This window comes from Sander vitreus, chromosome 2, assembly GCF_031162955.1.
Source record: "Sander vitreus isolate 19-12246 chromosome 2, sanVit1, whole genome shotgun sequence".
Classification (NCBI taxonomy): Eukaryota; Metazoa; Chordata; class Actinopteri; order Perciformes; family Percidae; genus Sander; species Sander vitreus.
In genome coordinates this window covers 11,366,376-11,380,158 of record NC_135856.1, presented here as the reverse complement: position 1 = coordinate 11,380,158, position 13,783 = coordinate 11,366,376, and the positions used below count along the sequence as shown (strand labels likewise).

General features: G+C 39.9%; 1 protein-coding gene across 1 annotated transcript; it reads right to left on the bottom strand.

The window, feature by feature from the left end:
- Positions 1-1,169: 1,169 nt before the first annotated feature.
- Positions 1,170-13,137, bottom strand: mri1 (methylthioribose-1-phosphate isomerase 1). Its single transcript, XM_078277495.1, has 6 exons — positions 12,522-13,137; positions 11,361-11,584; positions 5,952-6,121; positions 5,686-5,862; positions 5,345-5,569; positions 1,170-2,629 (listed from the first exon to the last, which is right to left on the bottom strand). Exons 1-6 carry the CDS (start codon positions 12,651-12,653, stop codon positions 2,496-2,498), a joined length of 1,062 nt encoding a protein of 353 aa, XP_078133621.1. The 5' UTR covers positions 12,654-13,137; the 3' UTR covers positions 1,170-2,495.
- Positions 13,138-13,783: the final 646 nt, after the last annotated feature.

The following is a 13,783-nucleotide window of genomic DNA, read 5'->3' as shown; positions in this document are numbered from 1 at the left end:
ACTAGAGAGTCAATAAGGGTGCGTGATGAAGGTAGGGCTGCAATTAATGATTAAATCACATGATTTCTCATGACAAAACCGAGAAATAGCAAATATTCACATTTGGCCTTTTTGTTTGAAAAAAAAAACATAAGCCTTAATGTTATCCAAGTAGTTACTGATTATTTTTCTGAAGTAAAACAGCATTTCAGTTAAGAGGAGGGATTAATGCAAAAAGTCTAAACACATTCTGAACAGAGCACAAAGGCAAGAAGTGACTGTCCTGTCCTGCCAAAAAGCAAGTTCATCTGAGTTTAATATTACATTCTGATTTTTGATGGTATCATGCTGTGTCGCAGAGCTCTCTGCAGACAGATACTTCAGTGTGGATAAGACCCCACCAATATTAAAGGAATGGTTCACCTCAGAATAAAGACATGAAGTCATCTACTGCTCATCCCCACATCAAGTTTTTGATTAACTCTGCAGTGTGTATGGCCACACTAGTTGTTCTCATATTTCTCTCTTAGACTTCTGAGTAACTAAAGTTAAAACCATCTTTTCACAGATCTATATAGTAAAATACAATACACGCCTTGCTTTCCCTAAACACTTTCAAATACCTGCATAATGTCCAGACCGATCAATTGCTTTTTTGGCTACTTGGGGGCAGCGCAACAAGGATGTAAACACATCATTGTCATATTACCACCTTATAAAGTTGTTAAGGCATGTTAGCAAACAGTTGCTTAGGTATGCATCCTGTGGACACAGAGCAACATAATCATTAATGTGGAGTCATGTTTGTGTCCAACTGACAAATCAAAACCAATATTTACTCCCAATTCAGCTCCGTTTTGCTCTCCACCAACTCCCTGGGGGAATATAAACAAGTAAGTCGCTTAATGTGTCTGTCTGTTGTTTGGTGCTAAACAGGTAGTGTGCAGTGGTTTTACCAGAGCTTTTCCAAAATGGCATCCTTTAAAACTAAACGAAGTTGTGAGTGCAGTGAAAAGTGAATCAAAACAGTAAAGTTGCCAGCTGTAAAACCAAAACAATAAGCTGAAAGAAGCTAAAACACTCCGTGAAGCTGAAGAGTGGAGTGACCAGTCTATCTAGTTGAACACACCCTTTAGAGGCAAGCAGGGTTCTTTAGGAAATATTGAGTTTAACCATTTGATTATAATTCATTTTTATTTTTCTAGGCTGTAAAACGATCACCTTAATTTGAGAAAAGCCAGCCATACCGGAACAAAAAGAAGCTACATATTTATTTTGTGGTTAGTTGTGATTAGTTAAGTCTTGACTGACATGCAAGTGAGCAGATGACAAAACCTTTATTTTGGGGTGAACTATTCCTTTAATGGAGATGCCTGTATTACAGAAATACAACAGCATAACAGACCTCTGAGATTATGGCAAAAGCTGTTATGGCAAAAATTACACAATTTCCCTAAATCTTTTTTTTTTTTTTTTGATTTTTCAATCTTACTTACTTTTACTATCTTTTGCAATATGGTGAATATTTGTATGGTGCTGAAATAAGTATGGTTACATATATATAAGTACATTATGAGAATACAAGTATGGTATGATACAATACAACTGGGAATAGCAAGATACAAACAAGCAATGAGGTATAAATACATGTATTGTCATAGGCTTCAGTTGACTAACGAGGACCGATCAAGAAATTCCTAATTTTGCTGCACGGGGTAAAAAATGAGAGTGAAATATAAATAAAATTGTTCATATCACTAAAAACCTGGTTGTGAAAATGTATGAGCTATAAATTTGGATAATTCCTCTACAAAAGGTTTCTACGCAAATAAATGAAATGTTAATATAACATTTTTTATGTCAAATTTAATATCAAATAACCACATATTTGGTTAAAATAGTAGTACCTTTTACTAGCAGGGGTTAGTTTTCTACATATGTACACACTACCAAGAAGAATATGTATTTATTTACAAGTGGGTAGCAGCATTTAGAAACAGTGGCTGAGAAAAAAAACACTACTTTGAAATTAAATAAACAGTCATGCCACTTAGACATTTTGGAAGTTTTTAGTTTGTAGTTGAAGAAGTCCTGAAAAATTACTTCATCATTTTTTTGCCAAATAGAATTCATGGGATTGAGTTCAGCTGATCACTATTCGTTGTCACAGAAGCCATTTAGCATGGAAAGAGGCGGCAAGAGAGAATGAAAAATGGGATGGAAAACTTGGGAAAAGGTGAAATTGGTAAGACCATAGAAAACAAAGAGGGACATAAAAGAAAGTGGAGTGTGTCTGCTTGACTCCCTGCAGTGAATGTGTATGTGGGTGAGTAAGAGACTGATAAACATTTTTTTTCTGTGTGCACCACTGACATGTAACAGGGACTGTGCATTGACCAAAATTAAATTATAACACAACTATGAGTGTGTGTGTTCTGTGATGAAATGAGTGTCTTTGAGTGTGTGACGTTAAGGTGCAGTGGTGCACACGGACCAGCAGGTGGGGCTGAGTGGCTCTAGAGGGCAGTGAGGCGGCCGGTGAGTGCCGCCTGGAGCTCAGAGGGGAGGAAGACTCCCAGCTCTGTGATGATGCCTCCTGTGATGAGCTGGTGAGGGGTCACGTCAAATGCTGGGTTCCACACCTCGATACCTACAGTAAAGTTAGGAATGAGTGACATGGTTAAAAACCAAGGTAGGTGATACTCTATATCAGTGGTTCCTAACCTTTTTTGTCAGCGGTACCCCGACAGCAGATGAACTTAAGTACCCCTTCATAGACACAGCCATTTATTTCAACCATTTATATTTACGTTTAGCTATCTAGTTGAACCATTTATCAATTATTTGTAGCCAATTCACCAGCTATCCATTACTTTAGGCTAACTATGTCAACTGTTTATTTGTTACTTGAATCCAACAATTTTAACAGTTTATCTATACTTTTACATAACTAACAGTTAATCCCAACTGACTAACTGTTTATCCCTAACTTTAAGCTAACAATTTGAACTGTTTATCCCTTACTTTTAGCTAACCATTTTAACCATCAATTTTTTTTAAGCTAATTCGAAAGCTATGCATTCATTTTAGATTATAATTAACTGTTTATTCATTTCTTTGAGCTAACAATTTTAACAGTGTATCCGTTAGTTTTACATAATTAATAGTTTGAACTGTTTATCCCTTACTTTTAGCCAAATGTTTTACCCATTATCTATTATTTTTAGCTAATTCGCCAGCTATCCATTACCTTTAGCTAACAATTTGAACTGTTCATCCTTTCTAGCTATTTATTTTAACCACTATTCATTATATTTAGCCAATTCACCAGCTACCCATTACTTTTAGCCAACTATTTCAACTGTTTATTCATTATTTATAGTTAATTGAGTTTTCTATTACTTTTAGCTTACTATTTCAGTTTATTCATTACTTTAGTTAGCTAACCAAGTTCTTCTGCTTATGACCCCTTAGACTTAAAGGAATACGCCACCGTTTGTTGAAATAGGGTTATTCACAGTCTCCTCTATATATATATATATATATATATATATATATATATATATATATATATATAGGCAAAACACATTTTTGTCTCAGTTGTGTCCGAGTAGCAGTGCTTCGGCTGTAGCCTACTACCACGCAATATAGCCCCAAGTCAATATCCGCCTAGGAAATCGTCTAGTCTTAATCTGCATTGCTATTTGTACTCGTTGTGAATACGCAGGCCACAAGAAGTAATTAGGTTTTGTTTTTGTTGGGTTACTTTTACTCACAACATGCTTACCGGCAACATAGGATTCCATTCACTACGCTAAGCTAAGCTAGCGGCGGGGCTACCGGACTAAGACAATGCATGCACTGAGACAAAAATGCATTTGCCCACCTATATAAATATAGAGGAGACGGTGAATAACCCTATTTCAACAAACGGTGGCGTATTCCTTTAAATCTTTAAAAATGGGTCACTAATATGTATTTTATTTTTTTAAGACTAGAAAAGCTGGGCACGATAGTGTTTTTGCTAATTACTCAAAAGGAGAGTAAATAGTGCATTAGCTGGGGACCATTTTCAGCTACAGATGAATCCACATTTGGTGCTCCAGTGAGTATTTAGAGCAGCAGGAGGTTGTATGTGGGATTGACTCTACAGTGCCTTTGTTTAAGGTAATAAAGGAACATGTCAAAAGGTGCAACTGTGTGTCTCATTAATGTAATTTTAATAGCTTTTAGACAAATATAGAACTCTATGGCGCAGAGAAATACCTTATCACAGGCTCTGACTACAGTTAATACTTTAATTAGTTAATTGCTGGTCTTTTAATGTAAAATAATGGCCTTATAATAAAAAAACAGCTTTATAATTTTATTTTAAAATTTACAAGAAGGACCAGAGAAAAGAGAAAAGTTAAAGAGAGAGGAAAATGTAACGCAAGTACGAGCACACATCCTCCTCTCCGGGGACCAGTGCGCTCATTAAATGTGTGCTTTAATTACTGTGATGTCACTGAGCACCTTTCTGCTCTGGCAATGTAATCCGAGATCAAATTACTAAATTCAGCGATAGCAAACACCTAAAACACATCGCTCTTATGGACCTTGATGCAAAAGTCCGTAAGGGCACAGGGCTGTCTCACTGTGAAACCGGCTAAGCGATTGAGGGCTTAAAAAAAAAAAAAAAAAAAACTTTCTGAACACATTTTGTAAGTCTGCAATTCTGCAGACTTTCTTGGGGGACTTGCCCACAATTCATAGCATGCCAATGTTAAAAAAACAATGGCTGGGGATGCCCTGATGGCCTCAGGGTTTAAGCAAAGAGATTATATTTATTATTACCTCTTTGGTTTGAGGCGCTGACCATGAACTGCAACATCTCTGTTTTGAATATTGCCTGGGACCTTTGTTGTATGTCATTCCCCATCTCTCTCACCCCTCATTTCCTGTTATCTCTCTACTGTCACTGTCTAATAAAAGGCATCAGAAAATCCCCCAAAACATTAAAAGACATTTCAAGAAAAAGTATACAAGCAGATAGCAGCAAGAACTTTGTGAAATTGCAAAAAACACTTTACTGGCAACAAACATGCCTCTGTCCCCTTCCTCATTTGGATCCCTTGTATCCTCTTTAATGCTGGCACTTACACTGCAAGTGACGTCAATTAAAGTCTGTGAGGGTTCAGTACTTAGGACATTGGAACTGGGCCACACTCCTCCATCTCTCCAAGCCTGAATGTTTTCCTATCACTCTCAGTCCTTAACTGAACTCACTGTTTGTACCTGTTCCTGTCATTTTATACTTTTAAACAACATTTGTGACTCCCCCCAACCCCCCATACAAAAACCACCAACATCCCATATTTCTTACCCGGGGCAGCAATGGGGATTCCATTTATACTGGTGAGTTCCTCAGGGGGGCGCACTTCGATGATGATGTCCCTGCCGCTCTCTAGGCTCAAGTCGCATGACGTGCTGGGTGCGGCAACATAGAACGGAATCCCATGGTGCTTCGCGGCAATGGCCAGCTGGTATGTGCCCACCTTGTTGGCAGTGTCACCGTTGGCAACCACCCTGTCTGCACCCACCACCACAGCTGAGAGGGACACACAATGGAAAGAAAGTTATGTTATAAGAAAAGAGTAAAGTTTGAATAACACACACACACACACACACACACACACACACACACACACACACACACACACACACCTGTGATGTCCATTTCTCTCATGGTGAGGGCTGCCATGCTGTCTGTAATGAGTGTAGCAGGGATTCCCTCTGCTACCGCCTCATAAGCCGTCAGTCTGGATCCCTGGTTGTATGGCCTCGTCTCTGTGCAGTACACACGCTTCAGCCTGCTCAGCGCATGGAGGCTTCGCACCACACCTACACACAAACACAGACTCATAATAACAGTTACAGTGCCATAAATATTTTACCCTCTTTTCTCATTAACACCCAGGCTCCAGTCTTACCGAGTGCGGTCCCATATCCAGCAGTGGCCAGCGAGCCGGTGTTGCAGTGTGTGAGGATGGTCACAGAGTCCCTCGGAACGCCAGACAGGATGTGCTGGGCGCCATAGTTTCCGATCTTCCTATTGTCATTGACGTCACGCTCCAGCATGTCTTCGATCCAGGCAATTACACTGTGGGGGGGCACAAGAGGTGGGAATTGAAAAGAGGCTCTGTCTGCCACTGTGGACTTAATGTGACCATCAATTCTGCAGTTACAATATGTCTACACGTTTCTGTTTGTCCTGACTTTAGTTTCTCTATATCTCTTTCTCCATTTCTCTAATCCATAATTTTTTATTTAAAAGTGCAGTAGGTAAGACTTATAAAACTAACTTTCTGTCATATTTGCTGAAACTGCCCCTATGTTCGAGTAGAACTACATGAAGCAGGTCATTTAAAAAAAAAAAATCCACAGCTCCCTGTTCAGATGCACCAATCAGGGCCTGGGGGGGGGGGGGGGGGGGTGTCTAACTGCATGCAGGGTACACACACATTAATTCTCCCTTGTGGGGGAAGGGGCTTAGGAGGCCGTTTGGGCTTTAGCAGAATGGGGGGAGGGACTGAGAAGTTATCGATGTTCAAATTCTTTGGCTAAATCCTGGATCTTCACAATCCTACCTACAGTACCTTTAAAGGGAAAATTTGCCACTTTTTATGTGGATGTCCAATCAGTGTTGATGGTAAATGTAGTCAATTGCATAAAAGCATAAAAATCCTCAGTGTGCGCTATACTGACCTGAGAAAGTGGCGCTCGCAGCTGCAAAATCTGTTGTTCCTGCATCCAGTGACGTCATTTGACGTGACAGTGATGTAGTTGGATGTAAGGAAAGAACTACAGGCTATTTCAGCTTGGGTTTCTAGATTCCATTATGTTTCCAACAGCAAAAATGGCATCCTAAAATATGAGTGCGGAGACTGTGATGGCCATGGATACATTTTGCAGTGTTTTGGCTGACCCAGATACTCAGCCCAATGTGACTGAATGACTGTAACTGATATCAGAACCCTGGCTTTTTATAATGACATTGACAAAGAAACTGTATTAAATGTGGATTGGTCACATCGGGTAGATATTGAATGAGATCACAAACTCGATTTGTTGTACCATCCCAGAGAAGTATGCCGTTTGCAGTGCCACTGGTCATAACCCCTGGCTTACAAAGGGTATTTTAAAATCTATCACACATAAAAATAAACTTTACAAACGTTCCTTAAAAAACCCAAGTGCTATGAATAAGGATATATACACTAATTATAGGAATAAACTTACACATATAATAAGGAAAAAAGTAAAAGTAACCATTTTGCATACCTCATCCAAGCATCACAGGGTGACTCCAAGAAGTCGTGGAAAGTGATAAATAAAGTCCTTAACAATGGCCAAAACAGCACCGTGCTCCCAAATACTGCGGGCATACACTCACATTTAGGTAATAATTTAACAAATGTCATTGATCTAGCAAATAACTTTAATAACTATTTTATCTCCATTGGGGAAAAACTCTCTAATAAAATAAACCAACCTCAAGGTATTTCTTTTAACCATTACTTGTCGGGCAACTATGTCAATTCCTTTTTTATGAAGCCTACTGATTGCCATGAAGTTTTTAAAATCATTACAAACTTACGAAGCACATACACTACTGGTGAGGATGAAATATGTAGTAAAATTCTGAAAGCCATTGCACTTGCCACTTACTTATTGTCTCAATATATCAATGCTATCTGGAATTGTGCCGAAAAGGGCAAAAATTGCAAGAATTATACCAGTGTTTAAATCTGGGGATAAAAATGATATGAGCAATTATCGCCCAATATCAATCTTGCCTACAATCTCTAAAGGTCTTAGAGAGAGTAGTGTACAATAGGTATATACATATCATTGCTTCATCCCAATATGGTTTTAGGAAAAGAAGTACTACATGTATGGCTGTACTAGATCTGATTGAAAAGATTAATGATGCCATTGATAAAGGTGACTGTGGTATAGGTATATTTTTTTATTTAAGTAAGGCATTTGATACTATTGATATATTATTGAATACATTACATCATTATGGAATCAGAGGAGTAGCACTTAGCTGGTTTACAAGTTATTTATGTCAGATAAGAGTCCAGTTGGACTGCAAGAAATAGTAAATAGAGAGTTAAGAAATGTAGATATTTGGTTTCGGTGTAATAAACTCTCTCTCAACATCAAAAAGACGAACTACATTGTGTTTCATTCCAACAAAAATCAAATTAAAAACAGGCATGTTTGTCTTAAAATAAATGACCAAATCATTAAAAGAGTAAATACCACTAAATTCCTTGGTGTTTATATTGATGAATGTTTAAATTTCAAATGTCATATTGATCATCTAACAAAAAAATATAATATGTTGAGTTATTTTTTAAATTAAGACATTGTCTACCACACTCCTCACATTATACAAAACGCTGTTTGAGCCTCATTTAAACTATTGTAATGTCATATGGTGTAATACTTTTCCCAGCCACTTGAAAAAACTACAGATTTTACAGAAAAAAATCATACGGGCATTAACGTGGTCCGAGCCCAATACCCCCACTCGTCCTCTATTTCGTCGTCTGGGTATTTTAAGGCTTACCGAATATAATAAGTCTTTCAGAACGCATGCATGATATTCCAGGTTATCCATAGGTTAAATTACCGTTTGTGTGAGCTTATTCCAATAAATCGTCCCCTGCACACTTATGACACAAGGAAAAAACACCTAATTACTGGCAAAAAACGACGGTTAAAATGTACAAGCCTGAGTATAGTTTGTAGGGGACCGCAGATTTGGAACGAGCTTGAGGAAAACTTGAAAGTGTCGTATTCTGTCTCCATCTTCAAGAAAAGCCTTAAGAAAAAATTGCTTATAACATATGATTGATGATTATTCTTTAAATGCTATAGTTTGTGCTGGGATCGCCTGTCTGTTTGTAGTATTTGTCTATGTAAGTTTAAGTATATCTGTATTTTGTTGTATTTTCTATTGTCTATTTTGTGTTTCTGGTAAATTGAGTCTTTGGATTGTATATTATCTGTTGTTGTTTATTGTATTCGGGCCCCCTCCGAAAAGCTTTTAGTAGCTTATTTGGGGTTCCCCATTTCACATGGCTTATATATGATTATTGTACCTTATGAGATTGTGTTTAATGATACATTGATGACGTGTGAAAAAAACGTGGTTAAAAAAAAAATATATATCTGATCCGCTTCATAAGGCCAATATTTGAGCCAATATCGATCCGGCGTACTGAATTAGTGCATCTCTACCCAAAATGTGTTGTATTGTGATTGTCCAAACATGACAGCCACTATCCACCTGGATGCTATTCAACACCAACATCTCTCACATATGTTCTGCTTGCCTGCATGTACAACTCTAAACTACAGTCCTGTCAAGCAAATTAACACTGTAAAAATAACACTAATCAGGGTTTCTTTTTGACATTGACAACTGATCTGAAATTACATACATATAGTATACAGGCTTCCCAATTTTCACATTTTGTGAGATCTGATCTGACTTTTTCAAAAAGACACCTGCAGCTGTGAATGCCAGAACGAGGAAGTGCTATAGAAGCAGGCCAGCAGCTAACTTAAAAAATTCACTAAAAGTGCACGATAAAAGCAGTTTAGATCATTTCAATTCACAGTATATATTTTACTGATATAACAGAGCAAGCAACCCATATGCTCAATGTTTGCTGATGGAGTGTCTATTTGGCCTAAAGGTGTCCTGTGGAGTGTTCTTGAAAACAAATAAAAGTTTCCGTTTACATTCACTAAATCTCACTGTGTGTATCCTTAAGGCCGTTTTTTGTTTGTTTGGAGGCAGCAGTGTTCACATCATGTTTACTTTTTAACAGTCTTCTTACCTGCTCAACAGCCACCAGTAAATAAGTGGAAATGGAAAAGCAGAGTGGCTAAGAAAACAATTAACTACATTTATGCTCTGAACAGGACCCATATTAACCGACTAGGTGGACACATGGAAAACCTTTGCAGTCGGCCCCAAAATCACCCTGTTTGTGACAAGTTAGTTAAACACAATAGCCTGACAAGCCAGACCCACATCAAGATGTTGGGTCTGGGAACTCACCATTGGCAGGGCTCAATCCGAGGGGCGGGATAAACGGTTGTCTTTCAAATTCCCTCTGCACCCATAGCCAACCAGAGCAACGCTAGTTGACAGATTAAACTTTTGCCGTAACTCCGAACACATCTTCTTTTTTTAAGAATGACTTCAGTGCTTAACTCCAAGTCTTCCAGAGTCGCGGCCAAAGCCGATTCGAAAGACCGCTGTTCACCAGCAGCCATCTTCTTTGTTTTCAAGTAGCAGGGAATTCACGCAGAACCGTCGCAACTCTGCCGTCCTTATGTTAAGCCTGCCCAACGACTCTATACACGACGTGATTGGCCTGACCAGAGTTTGGTTTTTCCAGCTCGCAAGCCAACGGAGAGTTGCTAGACTGACCCTGGCTGCAAATTACATTTGCTGCCACTAGGGTGCATCTAGATTTATAGGCTATAAAACACAAAACATTACCAACCAAATCTTCAATTAAAAAGGACAGGTTCCGATTTTTTTTAAGTCAATCTAAAAACAATACTCAATGTCCATATGTGTATTGAAAGACTTAGTGTTTTCTGTGATTATTCCTCCTGTCCATACTGGCCCTTGACTTTTAAAAAGTGATTTTAATGTAAGTGATGGAGACACAGTTCTTGTTCTGTGCAAAAAGGGTTAGGGTTAGACAGTTTCCTCACTGAGCTCCAGTGGGGGAATAGTAACAAGAGAAAAGAGTGTAGTAAAAATACAGAAACTTATACCCATTTGATTTGGATAAATCATACTGCTCACCTCACAGCCTCACATTAGCTTTGGTTTAACTTTGAAATTAGTTTTTTCATGGATTTGGGCTATAAACTTTGTCCCCACCACTTACATTAAAATCACATCAGGGAAATTTGTAAGTTTATTTGATTAGGACAATGCACATTAATCAACATTTCTGGAAATGCGCCAGTGTTAGCTAGTCTGCTAATTTTCAATCGTAGTCCTAGCATGCACGCCTTTATGGTGGGAAGAAACCGGAGCACCTGGAGGAAACCCACGCAAACACGGGGAGAACATGCAAACTCCACACAGAAAGGCCCGGAACCTTCTTGCTGTGAGGCAGAAGTGCTAACCACTGAGCCACCGTGCTGCCTAAATGGTCTGTGAGTGTAGATGTAAAATATGTAAACCTATTATTTAATCAATGTTTAATTTGATCAAATGACCAACTGATAAAACAATGAATATGTTCAGTTGCCCGTTGGGCAATCTGAGGCTGTCATCTCTCTAACCAGCCCACCTTTCTCTGAGCTGCTCCGAGTTCTTCTCCATGCTCTCGTTCTCAGCAAACTCCATCAGCTCGCGGGCGGCGCGGCCCATGTTGACGGCAGTGGGCCGAGCTGAGGTCAGGTGACACAGAGACTCCCTAATAAAGGTCACGGGATCATCCCCCCCTGCGCCTGCCCGCAACTCCACAGCCAGGCTTAGGCAGCCGACGATGGCGATGGCCGGGGCGCCCCGCACCTGGAGAAGAAAGAGGAAAGACAGCATCAATGGTGGTCCTCGTCTTTGGTTTCTATGCCAACTTTCAACAGCTGTCTCCCAGTTTTGATGAGGATTATTAATCTCTTTCTACCACACAGAGTTGTAAGTGGGTGACTGATCAGAGCCCAAAGTTGTCAGGACAGCTTTGACTGAAATGATATCATCTGTCTTGGGAGTCATTTCTCTCTCTCCATTAGACTCTGTTATCATGACATCACCCTCTCTGCTTATGGTACATTCCTTCACACTCACACACACAGTGTAGTGCTGCTGTGTGTGTGTGTGTGTGTGTGTGTGTGTGTGTGTGTGTGTGCCGGGAAGACAAAAGAGTGAATATCTGCCCTAATAAGTGAACATTTGAAAATGTCCCCAGCTGTTATAGAACTTGAACAACATGCAACTATCTGAACACCTCTATATGTCAGGGATTCGGGTATTTAAGGAGACATCAGCTGATGTGTCACTGAGTACAGCATAAAACCAAAACGCGAACAAAAACCATGGCAAAGGTCATTAATTATTCATCAATAATGTCTCCCAAAGAAAGAGGAGCATATTTCATGGGTGGGTGGATGTGTGCAGATGCCTAGTTTCATGATAACGGAAAAAAACCTATATATGTATAAAAAAAAAAATATATATATATATACTATATAGAAATGATGTTGTTGTTTTTTTTTGGTGTGTGTGTGTGTGTGTGTGTGTGGGGGGGGGTGCAGGTGCATCCAAAACAAAAATACAGGCCGACAGCGAGAGAACGGCGGCCAGCATTCGGCAACATATGCGTGCAGCATACACAAAAAAACATGCACAACGGGAATAAATGCACAAGCAGCGGACATGCAGGTCGACTGGGAAGTGGGAGAGAAAGCCCCGAGTGACAAGGGGTGGAAAGAGAAAGAAAGGAGCTCCGTACCTTCATGGACTTGATGGCCTCGTAAGCGTCCTGCACCGAGCGGATCTCATCGTAAGCGGTCTTGTGTGGCAGCAGCAGCTGGTTTAGGATCTGCAGAGACCCGGACCGGTAGCGGATCGCTTCCAGCGTCATGGCCGAATAACGAGGCGGGATCGTGGGAGAAATAATAACACGGATGGACCGGTTGCGCGCACACGCACTCACACACACTCTCTCTCTCTCTCTCTCTCTCTCTCTCTCTCTCTCTCACACACACACACACACACACACACACACACACACACACACACACACACACACACACACACACACACACTTTCTCTCTCACACACACACTCTCCCCCTCTCTCTCTCTCTCCCTCTGTGAGCGGATACACGTTGAAGTGACCGCGGCCTGGCTGTGTCGGCAGTCCCGGGAGCCGTCGCAAAGAGAAGAACCAAAGTGTAGCAGGAGGTGCGGGTGGGACGGAGTAAAGAGAGGATAAGGTCTGCTGTGTGGTACGGGAGGATAAATAGGGAGAGGTATGAGAGAAAGGCTGGAAACCTTCACACTGACAGACAAGCAGGGAGGCAGACACGGAACCACGTGTTCACCCGAGCAGGAAGCTTCTCTTCTGAATCCACGCCCACCAAAGTCTCGCGGGTTGTCCAATGTTCTGTTCCTGTGCACCCTTAACTGTCTATGTGTGCACCATCCCCCTCTCTTCTTTCCCCCTTTGTCAGGGGAAATTTCACATTCAAACACGTTATTAGCATACCACCGAAGCCCCAAGCTTCCCCCAACAACAGCAAGCACTGCAAAGATATGTCTATTATTGTATTACATCTTATTGTTTCAACCCTTGTCTTTTGGTGATATTGGCTCTCACGTATAGGTAAATAAATAGTATTCATTATTACAAAACTTACCAATATTTTACCTTTTAAACATTACCACTATGAAGAATTAAAGTGGAAACCCTTCCCTTTGCCACAAACTGGGCATATTTGATGGTGACAAAATACAGAAATTACCATTAAGTATTATTACACCAAATAAGGAAAAAAATATATGTATTGAATTTGTATCTCGGTGAGTTTCTTCTGGATCTTCATACTAGGGATAGCAATAGTGTACACACTTTTTGTGGATTTGGGTGGAGAAACGTTTGCTGTATACAAAGTTCTGCCAACACCAATCACAGATTTATCACATATTAAATTCAACTGTATTTAAACAAGTTATCTTACTTTTCTGTGGCAGACTTCTGAAACATGTCATC

Coding starts and splice junctions, on each gene's coding strand:
- mri1 (XM_078277495.1), bottom strand. CDS start 12,653: ATGACGCTGGAAGCGATCCGCTACCGGTCCGGGTCTCTGCAGATCCTA. Junction 5,570..5,685: donor GAGAGAAATGGACATCACAG/GTGTGTGTGTGT, acceptor TGTCCCTCTCAG/CTGTGGTGGTGGGTGCAGAC. Junction 2,630..5,344: donor AATCCCCATTGCTGCCCCGG/GTAAGAAATATG, acceptor ACTTTACTGTAG/GTATCGAGGTGTGGAACCCA.